Source organism: Callospermophilus lateralis, chromosome 10 (assembly GCF_048772815.1).
Source record: "Callospermophilus lateralis isolate mCalLat2 chromosome 10, mCalLat2.hap1, whole genome shotgun sequence".
NCBI classification, from domain to species: Eukaryota; Metazoa; Chordata; class Mammalia; order Rodentia; family Sciuridae; genus Callospermophilus; species Callospermophilus lateralis.
In genome coordinates this window covers 40,165,945-40,186,098 of record NC_135314.1, presented here as the reverse complement: position 1 = coordinate 40,186,098, position 20,154 = coordinate 40,165,945, and the positions used below count along the sequence as shown (strand labels likewise).

Genomic DNA, 20,154 nt, shown 5'->3' with positions numbered 1-20,154 from the left:
TCCCTGATACTAAGTAATTTTGTAACCAGAGTAAGTCATTTTGCTTAATTATGCCCTGTTTTTATCACCTATAAAATAAGGAACAAGAAATTTATTAAATAATCATAAAATATCATTTCTTAAAAAAATATTCTGTAACTCTTCTTAGTTTTCTCCTTGGTTTACAACAGGAACTTGAGCATTGCCCTCATTATGGCAATTAAATTCTATATTCATTATACAGATAACAGGAAGTGAACAATATTAAAAGAGACAAGCACTTTAATTGTTGATTCTAACTCAAAATAATAAACTTACAAGTCTTAGCTATCTCTATTGCTCAATGGAGTATGGCAAAGGACACTGATATCTTCCACAAGACATTAACAACTTGTCACTTATGGTCAATACACTGTAAGATGCTTGTTTTACCATCTGTGTTTCTACATGAGAACCTCATTATGTAGGTAGTCCAGCCCTCCCAAAATGGAAAATTAGCATCTGTCAGGGGAGACTACTACTTTTTCCAGAGAATCATGGTAGGAACAATCTAGATTGGGACACAATGCAAAATCAGAACCAAGCTACCAAGCAATTAGGGGTTTAAATGTCTGGGGGCTGGGGATGTGGCTCAAACGGTAGAACGCTCGCCTGGCATGAGTGCGGCCCGGGTTCGATCCTCAGCACCACATACAAACAAAGATGTTGTGTCTGCAGAGAACTAAAAAAAATAAATAAATATTAAAATTCTCTCTCTCTCTCTCTCTCTCTCTCTCTCTCTTTAAAAAATAATAATAAATGTCTAGTACTCAGGATAGAACGGAAATTAGTATTTGGGCTAGGGCAAGAAATGGAAATTAAGTGTATTGGAGGTCAGAATCAGATTGTCAAACAATGGCCAGGAATGTGAAACATCAGAGCTAGAGACAGTAAATACCACAGTTAAGATTCATGAACTGGGACAAAGCCAGAGACCCACTGTAAGCAGAGAAACCATTTTTCTCCTGATGAAGAGTTTGAAGCCTTGTACTTTGCTTACAGGGGTGACACAGAGACAATACTCGACAAAACTTAAGCTTTATATAAGTTGGTTAATAAATGATTCTTTTTCTTTTTTTATACTAACTGGACACAATACCTTCATTTTATTTTTATGTGGTTCTGAGGATCGAACCCAATGCCTCACGTGGGCAAGGCAAGCATTCTACCAACTGAGCTACAGTCCCACCCCTAAATGATTCTTTTTAGAGTTCAAGAGTATTTCTGAGTCCAAATGTGTGTTAGATTGTCAATATGAGCATATAAATTTTCTGCTCCTCCCCATGTTTTCCACCTTAATGTGAAATTTTCAACTTGGGAACTTAGCAAGAGGACTGAAGGAAGAAAACAGGCAAAACAGTAAATTAAACAGTTATTGAATAAAACGCTTATTTAATAAGGTCCTATAAAATACATCGTTTTTGCAGAATGTGTTTTAAATATTAATATTAAAAATGTACAAGAGGCACTATGCATACTACTTAGGAGCATATACTCTAGAACCAGAACACTTGTTTTCAATCCTTGCTCTGCCACTTACTAAACTATGTAACCTTGAACAAATTACTTCTCTGAGACTCAGTTTGCTCATCAGTAAAGTGGGCATAATAATGGCACTCTCTCTCAGAGCTTTTCTGAGCATTATGTTACATATGTAATTGTCCATAAAGCAGTTCCTGAACACAAACATTTGCCATTACTATTAGAAATGATAGATGGGAAGGTAGTATGTATATGTAACAAAATTTGTTCTTAAATTAGAACAATTATAAAGTAAGCTTTGAAAAAAACTAATATTTTGGAACAGATGCATAGTTTAAAATTTTTTAAAATTATGTTTAAAAAAGAAACTATTTGATAGCAAACATTTCTCTCTTAAACCATATTCCTACTCTGTAAATGTACAGTATAACTTTAGTGCCTTGCCCATGGTCATGGAATTTACTAGTTGTGTAGAGTGAGATTCTAAAGCCTGTCTGATTCTGAAGCCTGTACTCTTAATACATCATGATGCTAGCACTGAAAAATATATCAAAACAAAGATTTACAGTTGCAAAATATATATCATTAGAAATACAACCAAGTTAGGGGCTGGGGTGGTGGCTCAGTGGCAGAGAGCTTGCTTCAAACATATGAGGCACTGGGTTCGATCCTCAGCACTACGAAAAATAAATAAATAAAATAAAGGCACAGTGTCCATCAAAACTAAAAAAAAAAAAAAAAGAAAAAGAAATACATCCAAATTATTCCTAAGTTTTACTACCTTCTGTGATTAGTTTCTCTCTATGCAACCAAGGATTTACCACTGGCAGGGCAGATAATCAAAACTTCGTGCTCTTCTTAGATTTGCCTCTTTCTAGGAAACTACTGTCACACTGCTTTTTAAACAATATACTCTAGGATTTTCTCTTGTCATCTGAAAACACATGTATATAGGTAGAATACCCAGTATGGCTTGAGCTCTGAAGAATACTTGGCATAGGACAAACACTAAAAAAAAAACACTCGCCAATTTGGGGAGTACAAGTTAACTATACAGTGGAGCGAGCAGACTGTCATCACCCTAACACAGAGTTAAATCTTTGCATCATTCATGGTGGGACAACAGCATATACTGTGCTCCTAATGTGGTTTAATATAAATACTTATGTACACAAATATTTAATTAGTATTCATCAAGTTGAAGCTTGTAGAAACATATTTCAGTTTCTAGGAATTAAAGTTAAATATCTTAAGAAGTAACCACATTAATCCAGAAAGGGGAATATTCTTATGGACAATTTTTTTTTATAGACCTTTATTTATTTATACACGGTGCTGAGAATCGAACCCATTGCCTCACACATGCCAAGCAAGTGCGCTACCACTGAGCTACAAGCCCCAGCCCCCATATGAGGGTTTTAATAAAAATGACACTTCACAGAAATCATTCAGGCACCACTATAGTGTTTCAGTATAGGAAATGTGCTAATAATGCCTGATATTTCCCTAATAATAAGTCACCCCTTACGGAATCTTGGTCTTATTCTTATTTGATCAGGTTTTCATTACATCTGATTTATTTATTTATTTTTTAATTTTTAATTTTTTTAATTTTTTTCATCTTTCATACATTTGATTCATGTGAGTTATGCTTTTCCATTTTTACCCCAAATACAAATTGCAGAATCACATCAGTTATACATTCAATGTTTACATAATGCCATATCAGTGACTGTTGTATTCTGCTGTCTTTCCTATCCCCTACTATCCCCCCTCCTCTCCCCTCCCATCTTCCCTCTCTACCTCATCTGTTGTTGTTCCGTTCTCTCCCTCCCCCCTTTCCCCTCACAACCTCATATATGTGATTAACCATGTGGTTTTCCTTCCATTTCCATGCAATTTCCCTTCCCTCTCCCTTTCCCTCCCTTCATTCGTCTCAGTTTAATGTTAATCTTTTCCTCATGCTCTTTCCCCCTGTTCAGTTCTTAGTTGCTCTCTTATGGACAATTTTTTTCCAACAATTCAGAATCATGAAAAAGAAACTGTTTTGGAAAAAAAGAGACTTCCTGGAAATAACCAGATGTAATGAGTGATTCTGGATTGGATACAAGTTTATTAAAGAATAGTTCAAATTTGAATATGGATTGGGCATGAGATAATATGAGCTGTTAAGTTTAATTTTAATCCTGCTATTTTGCCTATGCTATCTTTTTAAAAGACACAATTAAGTAATAAAATTAAAAATAAGTGTATAAATAAAACATATAAAAGAAATCTAAAATCCAAACAAAAGAAATGTGAATTAACAAATAAAAAATTTGGGTTAGAGATAACAGGTTTGGTTGTCAATAGCATGTATGGTAATTGAAATCATGAGAATAGATGAGATCACACAGGAAAGTACATAAGGTGAGAGAGAGATGAACAAGATAATCAGTATTTCCAAGACTAGATATAAAGTAAGAGCAGCTGGAGAAAACCGGAGAAATCCTAAAGAGAGATCAAGTTGGAGAGGGACTGAAAAGAGGCCTGCAAATAAAAAGCAGAAGATCTGGGGCTAGGGTAGTGGCTCAGCGGGGAGCCTTTGCCAAGAACAAGTGAGGCCCTGGGTTCGATCCTCAGCACCACTTAAATAAATAAATAAATAAAATAAATAAAATAAAATAAAATAAAGATACTGTGTCCAACTACAACTTAAAAAGTAATTTTTTTTAAAAAAAATATTTATCCTTTAGTTTTAGGTGGACATAATATCTCTACTTTTTGTTTCTATGTGGTGCTGAGGATTGAACCCAGCGCCCCGTGCATGCACCCTGTGCATGCCAGGCGAGCATGCCGCCACCCGAGCCACATCCCCAGCCCTAAAAAAATAAATCTTAAAAAAAAAAAAAAAAAAAAAAAAAAAAAAAAAGAAGGTCTGGGTTGGGAATGCTTGTAATCCCAGCGGTCTGGAGGCTGAGACAGGAGGATGGCCAGTTCAAAGTCAGCCTCAGCAAAAAATGAGGCGCTAAGCAACTCAGTGAGACCCTGTCTCTAAATTCAATACAAAATAGGGCTTGGGATGTGGCTGAGTGATGGAGTGCCCCTGAGTTCAATCCCCATTCCTCATGTAATGCCCACATAAAATAAATATCTGCTATTATATTTACAGTGGCCTGCAAATTCAATATAACTGTAGCTTGTTTTTTCTTATTCATTTCCTAAACTAAGGTGATGCTATAATCTTCCATATAGATGTGTTCTGCTGTATAAAATGCATTGGTTCCCTTAAACATTACATGCCAAACAAATTTTTGGAAATCAAATAATTAAGTGGATTAGGAAAATTTTCTCTTTAAAGGAATGATAAGCTACCTACTCAGCAATCTGATTCTATTCAGGTTATATCTTTATAAATAATACAATAAATGGCTTATTTGAATTTTACAATGGATTACCCTTGGTCCCTACTCTAGTACTATAAAATATACAAGCTGGGTACTAGTCAACCTCATTTGACCACCAGAACATTCTGTCTGCTATAAGGGAATTCTGCTTGAAAAAGTGATTTTACCCTTACAGTGATACTATGTGTTCAGAAAAGTCCCAGAAGAGCTAATAATCACACAGCTATTTAGTTTTCTTTATGAGTACATTTAGGAAACTTGGTCTTTCCACATTCCTAAGATCAGTCCAAGTGTTTTAATGGTCCTTTAAAAAAAAATTAACTTACAAAAAAAAAAAAATCAGGCTGGGGTTATAGCTCTAGAGCTCTTGCCTATCACTTGTGAGACTCTTAACGAGTTTAATCCTCAGCACGACATAAAAATAAATAAATAGAATAAAGGTATTGAGCCCATCTATAACTCAAAATATTTTTAAAAACATCAGTGTAATTATAGGATAAAATTGTATGCTTTCTATGCTTTGCTAAAGACTTGAATAAAATGTTCTAGACTTTAAGTAAATTCAGTTACTCATCCTGGTATAAGGAAATACTATATTAATTTCTTTTGGGGGGGTTACCAGGGATTGAACTCAGGCACTAGACCACTGAGCCACATCCCCAGCCCTATATGTATTTTATTTAGAGATAGTGTCTCACTGAGTTGCTTAGCACCTCATTTTTGCTGAGGCTGGCTTTGAACTTGCAATCTTCCTGCCTCAGGAAGGTCCCAAACTGCTGGGATTACAGGCGTGTGCCACTGCGCCTGGTCCTAATTTTGTATTATAATAGTTACCCAATATTGTATCTAATTATAAAAAGTTTAGACTTTCAAGTATTGATGCATATAATACTGCATACATAATAGTAGCTAGTTATTATTAGGGACTTTCTACATATATGCTGGATGCCTAAGGATTATTGAATTTAATAGTTCCAATCTGAAATCCTGTGAAGTAAACCCCATTTATTATCCATACTTTACATATGAGGAAATGGATTAAATCTTGCTACATCCAAACTAGCTTAGATTTAAAAAATAGAATATTTCATGACATAATGAGTAACAATGGCACTTAAAATGAAAGTTTAAAATGTGGTTTTATATGCTGCAGTAAATTTACAGAAAAAAAAAGAGATGCTGGGAAAAATTCCAATTTCACAACAGTGTGCATATACTTAATAATATTGAACTGTACAACTAAAAATAGGTAAGATGATAACTGTTATGCTATTTTTTAACTACAATTAAAAAACCTGAACAGCAATATTAGCTTTGTCAGAAAAATATTAAAAAACTTCTCTTCTGGAATGCTTCTCAAAATAGGTATTAACAGTATTTTTTCTATTAATAAGGCATGAAAATTTATTTTTTTTATATTTTGTCAATCAAAATCAAAAGGTGTTTTACAGAAATAACCTTTTCTAAGAAGACACAAATACAGTGCAATGTTAATAAATTGTACAAGTTCTAAAGGGTGATATAATTTCATATCAGAAAAAAAGATTAAAAAATTGAGACTGACATTAAATATAGTAACTATAGCATTTATAAAAGGTTGGAGACCTGAGTTTTACATCTGTGAATTCACTTTGCATACCAGTTACTTACTTCACCTCTAAATTCCATGTTCAGTCTTGGAGGACAAAGGTCAGTCTGTGGATGTGCAAATTGTTTTTAATAAGTAGAGGCAGTCTAAGTAAGCAAGCTTATTGTTTCTTCAATTTATTTTTACTGGTACATTATGATTATACATAACAATGGACTCATTGTGCCAAATTCATACACCCACATAACATAATTTGTTCAGTCTTAAGGGAGCCTACCATTTAGCTACTCTGTATTCAAAAACCCCTTGGAAAGAAAAGTGGAAAGGTTTGAGGTCTTACAAAAGTTGAGAGAAATTAGTAGTAATATGTTGAGACAAGCACAGTGGCAAAGACCCTTTGTAATACTCTCTGATAGCTCAGGACAACATTATCAAAAAAATGCATTGTTGTGCGGTGGCTGTAGCTCAGTAGCAGAGGGCTTGCCCAGCATGTGTGAGGCAATGGGTTCGATCTTCAGCACCATATAAAAATAAACAAATAAAATAAAGGCATTCTGCCCATCTACAACTACAAAAAAATATTTTAAAAAATGCATTGTTGAATGCAGTCTTCACTAGTCTTCCTTTTCATTATTTACATAATCCCAAATAAATATTAAACTGTACAAAAACTGCATGTAAACTACAAATAAATAACTACACTGAGTTTGGATTCAGGAGATTTAAAACTATTTTAAAAAATTTTATTATCTATATTTGTAAATCTTCTCACCTGCGTGGCCTAGTCCTTGGGGACATCATTTCATTCCCAAGTATGTGGTACCGTCTTGCTTCATGCAACAACTGGTAACACTCAGGAGAATTCTGGATCAATTGGTCCACCTCCACTGTTTGAACAAAGTAGTTGGGATGCAAAAGAGGGAGTCTCACATGTGTCAGGAGCTCGTGTAACAATGGTCTTCTCAGATCAACAGCACGATAGACCCAACGCATGACTGCTTCAAAAACCATCTCCTCTTTACCAATAACAAGTTCATCACTACAAATATAATCAATAAGTTCATCTTTGTCAAGCTCAAGAAATTCTTCATGCTGGGACACATCCTCAAAAGTCTGTAATGCAAAGGTTTTACATTTTGTGAAGAGTGTTTTGAGTGAATGGGTGTCAGCAAAGCGCTGAATTCCTAAGCAATTACAAGGATCCAGTTGCTCCTCCAAGAACTTGGCACACGCATCACGGAGAACACTAATCTGAAAGAGGCTTGAGGTTTCAAAGAGATATTGAACGTTCTCTGTAGTGATCTTCACCTTTCCAGTATAAACATACTGCAAAAAACATTCCATGGCTTCAGCTAAAATACCATTGATCTCAACCAACATTTCTCGGCTTTCCCTGTGGTCATTACAAAACATAGCTCTGAAGTAGCTGCTACAGGCTGAAAGAACAGCTCTATGGCAAGGAAACTCCTTTCCTTCCACACAGATGATAACATCTGTGAATAAGCGGCTGTCTCGGAACTCATTAAATATCTGGAGTATGTTTTCAGCATGGGATGATCCTGAAGAGAAGTCAAAAAACTCATGACCTGTCAGAGATTTAGGGTCCATTTCAAAAACTTTACGCTTAGTTGCTGGGGAATCACGCACCCCAAGATCCTCTCTGTTTAGTCTGCGTCCCAATATTAGTACCATTGTTACATTAGTTGACTATATAATTGTCGAGAAATGATTGATAGGGGTCTTCTTTATGTGTCTAAAATAAAAAAGGAAAGAATTTCAATATGTAAAAAATTCAACATTAAAATTACATAATTTCATTTTGATGTAAATATATAAACCACATGATTAATAAATTTCACGTAGGGTATATGAGACTATCTTGTTTTAACAACCATTAATAAAAGAAAAATTTGTATTTACCTAATTAGAACATTAAGGGTAATTTGTAGTCTTGAAGTTCCCCAGCTGAAAAGATACTATGTATTTTTCAATTATAAGTAACCTTCTGTCTCTCTTTTTACAGTTGGGTTTCATTCTACTGACGGACTACAAAGAAGTCAGAATGATGAAGAATTTGATCCTAATATAAATAGTTATTATCTTAAAACAGCATTACTGGATAAGAATTTTATCCAAATATATCAATAGACTTTAAAAATATATATACTGTCTGACCCACATCTCTTTCTAATAATCTGTCTTAAGGAAATAAACAAGATTGTATGGAACGTCTTATCTATAGATGGTCAATGCCATATTAATAGAAAATACTTAAAACAACTTAACAGCCCTACTATAGATTATAAACCATAGAATATCTTAAAGATGGAACACAGTCTATGTAGTCATTGTAAAGTATATAGGCTACTTATTGACATGGTGAGGTATTAGCCAGATAGTAAATGAAAAAGTGGATCACAAAACATATGCTAATAAAAAATTTATATAGTAGTGCATCTAGGGATAGAAAAGGAGGCATATCTGTCTAAAAATTAAGTGATTTATTTACCTTCTTTATTTTCCTCAAAATTTCCGCTATAAATAGGTAGTGCTTTGTTTTAAAAAATTAAAACATTCATGGCCATCCTCCCTTTTGCTAATAAGAAACACCCCACAGATTCCCAAAGATGACTGTGAATAAGTAACCAATGGATTTAGGCGCTTGGCTACAGACATCAGTTCTCTATGATGCTAATTTTAAGGGAGTTCTGCTCCTATTCTCTTTCCACATCTCCAGAAAATGATACATGATTTAAAATGTATTATTAATTGAGTTAATAGTACTGGAAGTAATGCTTATCTAGTTCCATAGCCTCACAATCTTATGCACAACCCCTTCCAAACATTCCAACTTCTTGAAATATCTCATCAATCAGAATTTCAGGCCTAAGTACAGTAGCAACAAGAAGGTACCTAAAGGACCTTGTGGGTAATCTAAAAAAATGAGATGCCATCCTATATTCATAAGCTGCAAATAAAACTGAGATTTGAGAGTTAATAATCTTAATATAAGACTGTATATATTGTGTATACTGTTATGTATTAAATTGTACCACATTTGAAAAATTCTTAAGTGGCACAAAGAAGTAAATATGTAGTTAACAAAATCAGGAATAACTTATTCTATTATATATTCTCTTTTTTTCCATGTTATTTATCATCTTTATCCTGTTTTATTCTCTTTCCACATTTCTGTTTTGTTTTTTCATATAGCAAATAAAACCTCTGTGGTTGCATCAAACAGATTTTTAGCTCCTGTTATGCTTTCTATATGAGATGCCTCCCCTGCCAAGCTCCTATTAATGTAAGAATGTTCAAAGGTGAAATGAACAGATTATGAAAGCTATAACCTAATCAGTGGGTTATATCATTTGATGGATTAATAGTTGGAAAGGACTACTGTACTGTGTAGGCAGGTAGAGTGTGGCTAGAGGAAGTAGGTTACTGGGGATGTACCTTTGGGGTTTATAATTTATCCCTAGCATCTTTCCTTCTCTCTGCTTTCTGACTGCCATGAGATGACCAGCTTTCCTCCACTGGGTCCTTCGGCTAGGATATTCTGCCTCATCTCAGATCCAAAGTGATGGACTTAGCAGACCATGAACTGAGACCTTTGAAACTATGAGCTAAAGTAAGTTTTTCCTTCTCTAAATTATCCTTGTTAGGTCTCAGATCCTAACAGTTAATCAAGTGTAACCTGGTAGATTTCCAAGAACTTCCTGTTTTTTTTTTTTTTTTGCCAGAATTCTTAGAGGAGACAAAAGAGCATTATACTTTTCAGTCATTTTAGGATTTTTGAGATACCAGCATCCTGCCTCTGAATTGTAATAATGTGATCCCATATGAAAAGATTATTATTTTACTTTAGTCTTTATCTCATTTGACAGAGAAAATTACCTAAATGAATAAAGATAATCTGAGTTTATAAAGTATTTTATTATTTGCTTTGTTTGTTTGGTGCTTGGGATTGAACCCAGGGTCTTGTACTCATTCTACCACTGAGCTACACCCCCAACCTTATGATTAAGTTTTAAAATTTATTATCACTAACTGATTACATACAGAGTTCGTATTTGCCTCATTGTAGGTCATCTAACTAGTTGCGTTATGGTTGCCCATGTAAATGTGTGCATGTTCATGTGCACATACATTTATACATGGTTTAAAACTTAAAAATCTGTGTACATTCTCTGATAAGCAGTGGCTAACACCCAGTTAAGCAGGGGGAAGGAAGAATAGAAGTTCAGTGGATTAGACAAAGGGGAATGATGGGAAGGAAGGAGGGATGGGAATAGGAAAGACAGAATGAATCAGACGTATCATTCCTATGTTCATATATGAATACACCACCAGTGATACTCCACATTATGTACAATCGTAAGAATGGCATCCTAATTAGAATAAGTTATACTCTATGTATGTATAATGTGTAAAAATGTACTCTACTGTTATGAATATCTAAAAAGAATAAAAATTTTTAAAAATCTATGTACAGTGCATAGAGTCACTTCCAAATTCCAAGTTCCCATAGGGAACTTTTCATCTTAAGCAGGAGAATATATATAAATTATGGTCTTAATTTAAAGTTATCTTCAATGATACTTCTATACACCAAAATCTATCCCCCTGTGCCTGAATGTTAATTTTGTTGTTGAAACTTAAGTATGTAATATCACAAGTGATAACTGGGGAACATTTCAATTATGATAAACTGTGGTGACATGGAATATAATTCATATTTCAATCTTAATACTTTACTAATATAAGTTCAAATAATGACTGAATACCCACAAGTCAGCTGTCTAAATCAAGAACTTATTCTTTATAATATCTAATTTAAATTCTTATTACATTTCAAGTTGAAGCAATTTGTACAAGCTATTGTGACTGTGACTAGTGCTGCATGATTACTGGTGTTAACAATAATAAAAACTTTTTGACCATTCTTTCTCTATAGTTTTCTTTTTTTATAACTTTCAATGAAATGTGTTTGAAATCAAAACAAATTAGTATATTATAAGAATTTCCCTTTGGCTAACATGGATAAGTAGGAAAATAATGTGAAATGACATTCTGCTTTCTCTGATGACCTTACTGTATCAAAACTTGGTGACAGTATATTGTTATGGTTTAGACTGAGGTGACACCCAAAAGCTCATGTATGACATAATCCGAGAAAGTCTAGGGGTAAAATGACTGGGTTATGAACCTTAACTGAATCAGTGCATTAATCCACTTGACTGCATTAACTGGGTGTTAACTGGAAGCAGGCAGGGCGTGGCTGGAGGAGGTAGATCATGGGGGCATGCCTTTGGTGAGCAGAGCTTTCTGATTCCTTGTTGCCATATTCTGAGCTGTTTTCCTCTGCCACGTCCTTCTGGGCCCACAAAAATAGAGTTGGCCATCTCTAAAACCCTGAGAACCAAGTAAACTTTTCTCTCTATGTTGTTCTTGCAGGTCATTTGGCCACAGCTGCAAAAAAGCTGACAAAAGCACATATTGAGTGAATTAAGTATTACTATAAGACTGATTAAAACTTTGAGTTAAGGGTCTTTTTACTATTTTCGGTCCCTTATTCTCATAGATGATTCCTTGATTTACTGACTGATAAAAGAGGTCTTATTCTCCAACTGAGAATTCTGTATTAGAACACGTAAAATCACCTGATTACAAAGTGGTTAACGGCAATAAGACACTTGTTTACTGCTTTGTATATAAGATAGGCAATCTCACAGACCAGATAGATCCATTCAAGCAACTATGGCCTACTATCTCATGATTTTGGGGATATTTTTGCTTTCTCTGGACTTCCTAAGAACTCTCAACTAACCAGTCTCCAAAACAACACTAAATAAGAACTCTATTTATGACCGGGTAAAGGATTTGCACAGAAGCATCTTAGAAATGTGGATGTATTTCAAAATGTATCTTTTGGGCTTCCAGGTGTAATTTATTAACCTTTCCACTTTATTCAAATAAAGTACTTAATTTTAACCAGAAATGGTTAAAAAGGAAAACAAAAGTTTAATCATGTATCAAAGTATGTATTGAATATAGATTCCAGGTTTATAAAAAATGAATTCATGGGCTGAGGTTATAGCTCAGTGGTAGAGCACTTGCCTAGCATGTGTGAAGCACTGGGTTTGATTCTCAGCACCACATATAAATAAATAAAAATAAAGTTCTATCAACAATTAAAAAAAATTTAAAAAATGAACTCATACTTAAACAAAACAGAAGATTACACAGTGAATTCTTCTAAAAATTTTGCAAATATCAAAGCATAATTATTTCTTACCAGGAAAAAGTAAGCAAGTAATTAGGAATCTCTGGATAAACAGTAGGAACATATTTGTTCCAAAGAAAAATAATTACTGAAAGTTGTATATAGATATGTTAGTGGGCACAAGTGTGACCAGACTGTCAAGATACTCACTAGCTGCCAAAGTTACATTATTTATCAGGAAAAGCTAGTATTTCCTTCTTTATTTCCCTCATTTTTTTTTTTAGGAGTTTTATTCCCGGAGCTACACTCTTTATTTGAAAAGAATGGCCTTTTTAAAGATTATTCTGGTTAAGGACATTCTAGGATTTATTTTCAGCTGTAGAACTCATGTTACAGACCTACTTTCTGATTGCTAGGTAAATATAAAATTACATGTATTTGGCCTAGGTTCCAGAAAAATGAATGAAAATAATGTATCTTGGTATCTCCAAGACTGGAGAAAAACGTAGAAGAACTGAGGCTCTCAGGAAAGAACAAAAAGGAGTAGCTAAATATTTAGCAACAGAAATAATTGTGACATGGCCTTTCTTTATGATCTAATAGAGAGAACTGCTCCTTGTTACTTTGACTGGCATAAGAAATCCCTGGCTAAAGAAAGGAAAATGGCTTAAATTCTCTAATAACAATATTTAGATAGTTTATAAATATTACAAATATACCTTTTTAGCATTTGTTTGATCAAAGCCCTCAGTCAAAATATTTATGTTGTTTTAATTTCCACACCTAAAATAAATGGAGAACAGATACATATAAATCAAATATTAATTATTTAGGTACAGTTATTAGCATTATATACTAATGTGTTGAAACTGGAAGCTCACTTTTTCATAGAAAGTCACAAGAAAAACACTTTCTTAAGCAGATTAATGACTTTATGCTCTTTGATATACAGATTAGTTTTCTTATTTATCAGCTTCCTTACTTGACAATTTTATCCTGCAATAAGATTTCTTGAGTAAAAGATGAATAAACAAACATTCAAGGCAACAGGAAGCTAAATGTAGCAGTGAGATGAAAAACTACATATGCTGTGATAATTGTGCTTTGAATATTTGAGGAATATCTGGAAATTGATGTTCATCTGAGTTTGGTGCCATTAAAAATTATCAGTCTGTCATATTATCAGACATAAACAGTTTAGCTACTAATATATTATGTACTATGAAACCAATAAGAAAAGCTCAAGAATTCATGAAAAAAAACACCTGTTTTAAAATCCTTAATTAAGATTTTAATATATAATCTGTTTATTAATTGCTTTTGAGATATGTAAATGTGCATTTCTTCTGCTTTGTTGAACCTTACAGACATAATGCCTATAGCAACCGACTAATTCACTGCTTTTATTTATTTATTATTTATTTTTTTGTGTGTGGAAGGGAAGGTGAGGAATACTTAAAGAGAAAATATCAGAAATTCGAGCTGTGCACAGAATAGCAAGAGTATTTAAATATAAGTGGCCCTGGTTTCAGGCCCATATTTTTATAAATAGAACTCGTAAATTCTAGACAAGCTCAGGCAAATTCAAAAGTTGACCCTCAAATCAAATATAAACTATCAACTGATTTTTCCTTAAACATATATACACATTTTTTTATCCAGTCTGAGTGTTATCCTGTGTGTTTCCTCATTTCAGAAGTCTGTCTGACAGGCACCCCTGATAAAGAATATTGTAACTTGGTCAAAACAGGGGCTAAGTAAGTGTTTCCAAGTGGACAATTAGATCCTGAGTCAATCAAAAGATTCAGGTCAATTCCAGAAACATTTATAGATACCCTAGTCTGTGCCTGGCAATGGGATTGCAAATGTTGGATTCAGATCCAATTTCAGACCTTGCAGGGCTGGCTAAGACCAGAATCAAATAAGAACTCCAAGACAGATACTAAAATAGATTCAAATTCTCAGCATTTCTCTAGCAGACAACATAGGTGCAAATTGGAAGAGAGGCTTCTCATGACTCATCTAGTCTAGAAGGATACATTATAGAGTAGAAAGGGCAAGGCAATTCACCTGGACATTTTCTGCAGGACTTGTAGGTAATACTGACCTCTAGGCCAAGGGCCAGAGTAGGTCAGAGTACAGTCTTAAGGAATATATAATACCAAAAGTGATCTATCATATTGTTATAATGCAACAAGATTCTTTTTCCTGTAGAATAAAGGAATTTTAAACAAAGAAGTTACTATCAGCCATAAAGATAGTATGGATTAATGAGGGCCTTCTAAAGACTATCAAAAAACATAGGAAACCAACAACATCCTGATTAACACAGCCCTTACAACTTGTGGTAGCGAATCCACATGCTATGCTCTATACTACTCCATTTTCTTAAATTTAACCACGGATGAAAAACAACACAGCAGCAAAAAGAAAGGTTAACTACCGGGCTGGGGTTGTGGCTCAGTGGCAGAGCGCGTGCCTCACACATGTGAGGCGCTGGGTTAGATCAGCACCACATAAAAACAAACAAAATAAAGATTAAAAAATAAAAAGGATAAATATCAAGAAGAGATTTCTCTTTGAAAATATACAGTAATTCAAAAGAAGCCATACTATATAAAACCAAGCAGTTTTTTTAAACTTCAGATTTTTTTTCCACTCTAGTGTCTCATAACTAATTTAGTTATTTGATGATCACTGTTCTTTCTTTCAATGCTGGGAATTAAACCCAGGGACTCATGTATGGTGACTAACTACTTGCTTTACCATTAAGCTACTTACAGCTCTTGATGACCACTTTTTTTGGGGGGGTGGGGACACAGGGGATTGAACCCATGGGTACTTTTATCACTGAGCTACATTTTGAGACAGGGCCCCACTATGTTGCTGAGGCTGGCCTCAAACTTGCAATCCTCCTGCCTCAGCTTCCTGAGTCACTGGGATTACAGGCATGCATCACAGTGCTTAGCCTGATGACTACTTTTTAAAAATTATAAATATGCTCTGTTAAATTTTCAATTTAAAGTTATTATTCTGGAGAAGTGGTTCCTAAAGCAAGTTTTACAAAATCAATATTTAAAGTCCAGTCTTCAAGAAATTTTCAGTATTTCCAGTTTCTTAATGGAACCACCAAGACCAGATTTAGCCCTTTAAGATACATCTGAAACCAACTAAAATCTTTAGTTTTTTGCTAGATATATAACTAGTGATTATCTTATGTCAACTAGAATCTTAGATAAATAATACACTTTGGTGAGAGAAAAATTTAAAAAGTGTCTGATGGTGAAAAATATAGGAAGCTTAAACAATGATTCTATAATTTAAAAAGAATACTGTCTTCAAAGGCACAAGGAAAAAACTGAATCCCCCCCAAGTGTTTCTCTCCCTTGCCTTAAAACTTTTTTTTTTTTTTTTTGGCACTGGGGAATGAACCTATGGGCTCTGGCTCTTTACCACTGAGTTAATTCTCCAGTCTTTATTAATTTTATATATATATATTTTTTAATTTTGAGGCAGGATCTCACTGAGTTGCTGAGAGGTCTTGCTAAATTGCTGAGACTGTCCTCCAACTTGGGATCCTCTTGCCTCACTCTTCAGAGCCACTTGAATTACAGATGTGTGCTACCATGTTCATCTGTCTTAAAACTTGATTAGAGAATACTTCCCAACCCCTAAAAGGAAGGGAAGGGAAAAAAAAAAAGAATGTTGAACCATGAGACATTATACCTGCTGGGCCTATTCTTGTTTCTCACTAGATTTGATACAAAAATTTAATGTCATTTGGCTTTATCCTGCTGACATGTAGTATTAAATGCTTTTTTTTTAAATTTAAAATTGAAAGAACTACTAGGCATGGTGGCAAACACCTGTAATCTCAGCAATTCAGGAGGCTAAGGCAGTTGGAAGCCAGCCCGGGCAACTTAGCAACACCTTGTTTCAAAATAAAATAAAAGGGGCTAAAGATGTAGTTCAGTGGCAGAACATCCTGGGTTCAATCCCCAGTTACACACACACAAAGTTGAAAAACTATATATATGACATAGTTATGGTTTCTTTAGCAAAACTGTTTTTTGTTGTTTATTAGAATTAAATCTGCAAGGTGCTACCAGAAACTCTGTCACTTGAACAAATTTGAGAAATCTGAGTACACTAAATGAGTTTTTTTATGTATAAAAGGCAGCAGAGTCAGACTTGTAAATCAGTGATTTTATTTTTTTCCAGTGTTGGGGATCTAATCCATGGCCTCACAAATGCCAGGCAAATGCTCTAATACTGAGCCACTTCCCCAGCCCCAAACAGTGATTTTTACTTACCTTAGTGGTGACACAAATTATTAAAAGAAATAACTTTTAGAAACCTCGGTAAAGAGCAAAGCCTAGCCATTTTAAAACACAAATTTGAGTATTAAGATATGCCAAATGCTGAAAGATTATACCTTTTGGGTGATTTAGGCAGACTCCACTTTTAAAAAATTTAGCTATTGATTTTTCTTCTGTGTCTTGTTTCTTTTTTTCCTCTCACTATCCCTCCATGTCCCTTCCCCCAACCCCCTTTTTTAGCCAGGGTCTGACTCTGCTGCCTAGGCTGCTCTTGATTTCCTAGGCTAAAGTGACCCTCCCACCCCAGCCTGTGTATTAGCTAGGGCTACAAGAATGCACCCTGGCACCTTGCTTATTATGTTTTTCATGACAGAAAGGCTAGGGATTTTAAAACATACAGTTGTTGTATAATGTTTTCTTGTTGTCATAACAGAAGAAAAAAATCATATAGGTTGTATTTTTCATATTTATATTTTACTCACATTTTTCATTGTACAACATACTTAAATAACTATTGAAAAAAAAAAAGAGGTCCTAAATTTCCAAATAAGAGGAAAGTATTTACAAAAACAACTGATATCACTAACGGGATATATTGTAGTGTTTATTTTTCAAAGACTTGACCTTTGAGTTTTCATGAAATGGCAGAAAAACAAGGAAGTTAAAAAAAAAAAGTCGGGGCTGGGGTTGCTCAGAGGTATAGCCCTCACCTACTATGCGTGAGGCACTGGGTTTCACCCTCAGCACCATATAAAAATAAAATAAAGATACTGTGTTCAGGGGCTGAGGATGTGGCTCAAGCGGTAGTGAGCTCGCCTGGCATGCATGAGGCCCGGTTCGATCCTCAGCACCACATACAAAACAAAGATGTTGTGTCTGCCGATAACTAAAGAATAAATATTTAAAAAATTCTCTCTCCCCCCCCCCACTCTCTCTTAAAAAAAAAAAAAAAGATACTGTGTTCATCTATGACTAAAAAAAAAAAAAAAAAAAAAAGTGTATTCAGCCTGGCTCAGTACCGCAGGCTATATCTCCTGCAATTCCAGAGGCTGAGGCAGGAGGATCAAAAGTTGGAGGCTAGCTCCAATTAGAGACCCTGTCTTAAAATAAAAAGGGCTAGGGATGTAGCTCTATGGTAGAGTGCTTACCTAGCATGGGAGGTCCTGGGTTCAATCTCCAGGAGGGTGTGTGTGTGTGTGTGTGTTGTTAAAATTTTAACAACTTGGACAAAAAACAGGAAAGTTTAAGATAAAGTTGACAACAGCCCTAACTCAGGATACTATTTCTTCTTCCTGTTCAGGTACTAAGTCATAAGGCTTTGTTTAAATAAAAAAAGTCTTTATCAAGTGGTGGCTTTAATTTTTAGAAAGGTTAGTTGCGTTTGTACTTGTTTAAATATATTAAATGTCTTCCATGCACTACTTATGAGGGAGTTCGGATCACAGCAGCTGCTCATTCCAGTGTAGCCATCTCTACTTGAATTTTTAAAATATGTTAAGAATGTATAACCAATAAGAACAATTCACATTCAGTTCCTGCTTCACCCAAGAGAGCTCCATCTTTCTTCTTTAAAAAATATATTTAAGTCTTGGGTGAACTATTACAGATTTACAGAAAAGAAAATCTGTTAAAACCCAAGTACCCTGTTTGCTCAAAAGATTAAGAAAACCACCTTTAATACACCATGGTTAAAACTGGCCTCCCAGATTTTATTATCTTAATTTACAGTTTTCAAACACATCTGCAATTCCCTTCTCAAAACTGAATTAGCTCAAACATTGACCTGAGCTAGAATCCCCCGAAGGAGGAAAATAACTCATCTGAGCAGGGTTATATAAGAATCTTTAATTTTCAGGGACGTATCCTCAAACCATCATTTTTTTAAAGCAATCTTTTAAATCTAACCATTAACGGTCTTAACAGACAATGTGTACATTTTAAATCTATTTTATAAACCTAATAAAAATCAACCAGCTGGTGGATTTAAAAAGGTCTGTGGCTGAAAATACTAAGATGGTGTTTATGAAGCTGCCAACAAAAGCAATTAATCATTAAAATCCACTTAAATCAACTGTGAACAGTCACTGCCTCAAGGGTAACCGCGAAGCCCCCCAAAACGTGCCCTGTATTTAGCCATCTAAGCCCTGTTTACAGAACAGGCAAGAACAAATTCGCAGGACTTCCTCTTCACCATCTCGGCAGATAAAACGACAGCAGTTACAGGGTGCTAATTTTCCGGTCCTCGGAGGGCGGGACGCAGCTGCAGTCCGCTGCGTGGCCAGAACCGCCTACAGAAACCGCGAGAACCCAGCGCCACCACGGAGGGCCCTGGCGGCCGGCACGGGGGCGCGCGCCGCCCTCACCCCCACCGCCGGGCCCCACAGCGGCCAGGGCGCGCTCCCGCGCGTCCTCCAGATCACCTTCAAGGGGGCGGGAAGAATTGACTAGGGCAGGCCCACCTAGTGACGTGACGATCGCCAACAAAAACTCGAACTCGCCGCCGGGTCCCACCCACAATCGCCGCAGGCACCAATCCGGGCCGCCTTAAGAGTCTTGGCCCTGGGCATCCAGAACTTGGGGCGGGGACACTGGGAACTAAATTAAGACGCCAAGGCTTGGAGTGGTGGGAAGGTGGGGAGGGGAGGCGGGGACTCCACCCGCAGAACGCCCGCCCTCCGGGGACGGCCGGGTTCCCGGTGCGGGCCGGGTCGCGAGCGTGGTAAACAAAGGCTCGCGGGCGGCGGGGGCGGGGGTAACGGTCAGGTGACAGTGCCGAACACATTTCGCAATCGTTTTAACGGGGCTCCTTTGGCCCGTAGCCCTGGGTACCCCACCTTGATCCTGTCAGTTCTCGCCTATAGGACCAACGGTCCCCCCTGCCAAACGGGAAGGCTGGATTTGAGACCCTCGCACTTACTGCTTCCTGAGCTTTTTTATTTTTTTTTTAAAAAAAAAAAAAAAAAAAAAAAGCAACGCCCGTTCGAAGCCCATCTGCGACGTGCAGGGCCCGGCCCCCAGCTGCTCAGCCCCGAGGCGGCAGAGTGACCGCACCTGCGACCCAGCCCCGGCTGCCCTCCCCGCCCCCGCAGGCCGCGCGGCAGTTCCGGGCCGGTAGTGCCGGGAGGCGGGGGTGCC

The 20,154-nt window shown here is 36.0% G+C and overlaps 1 protein-coding gene across 11 annotated transcripts in view; it reads right to left on the bottom strand.

Moving 5' to 3' along the window:
- The window catches only part of Klhl24 (kelch like family member 24), a 44,422-nt gene that overhangs the window by 23,894 nt on the left and 374 nt on the right, over positions 1–20,154 (bottom strand). For 4 of the 11 annotated variants that reach the window (XM_076868413.2, XM_076868414.2, XM_076868424.2 and 1 more), the window contains exons 2-3: positions 13,420–13,483; positions 7,247–8,227 (exon numbers count right to left, since the gene is read on the bottom strand). In XM_076868413.2, the coding sequence (XP_076724528.1) occupies positions 7,247–8,166 (920 nt within the window). In that variant the 5' untranslated portion in view covers positions 8,167–8,227; positions 13,420–13,483. The other 7 variants (XM_076868420.2, XM_076868421.2, XM_076868418.2 and 4 more) reach the window with 6 other exon arrangements.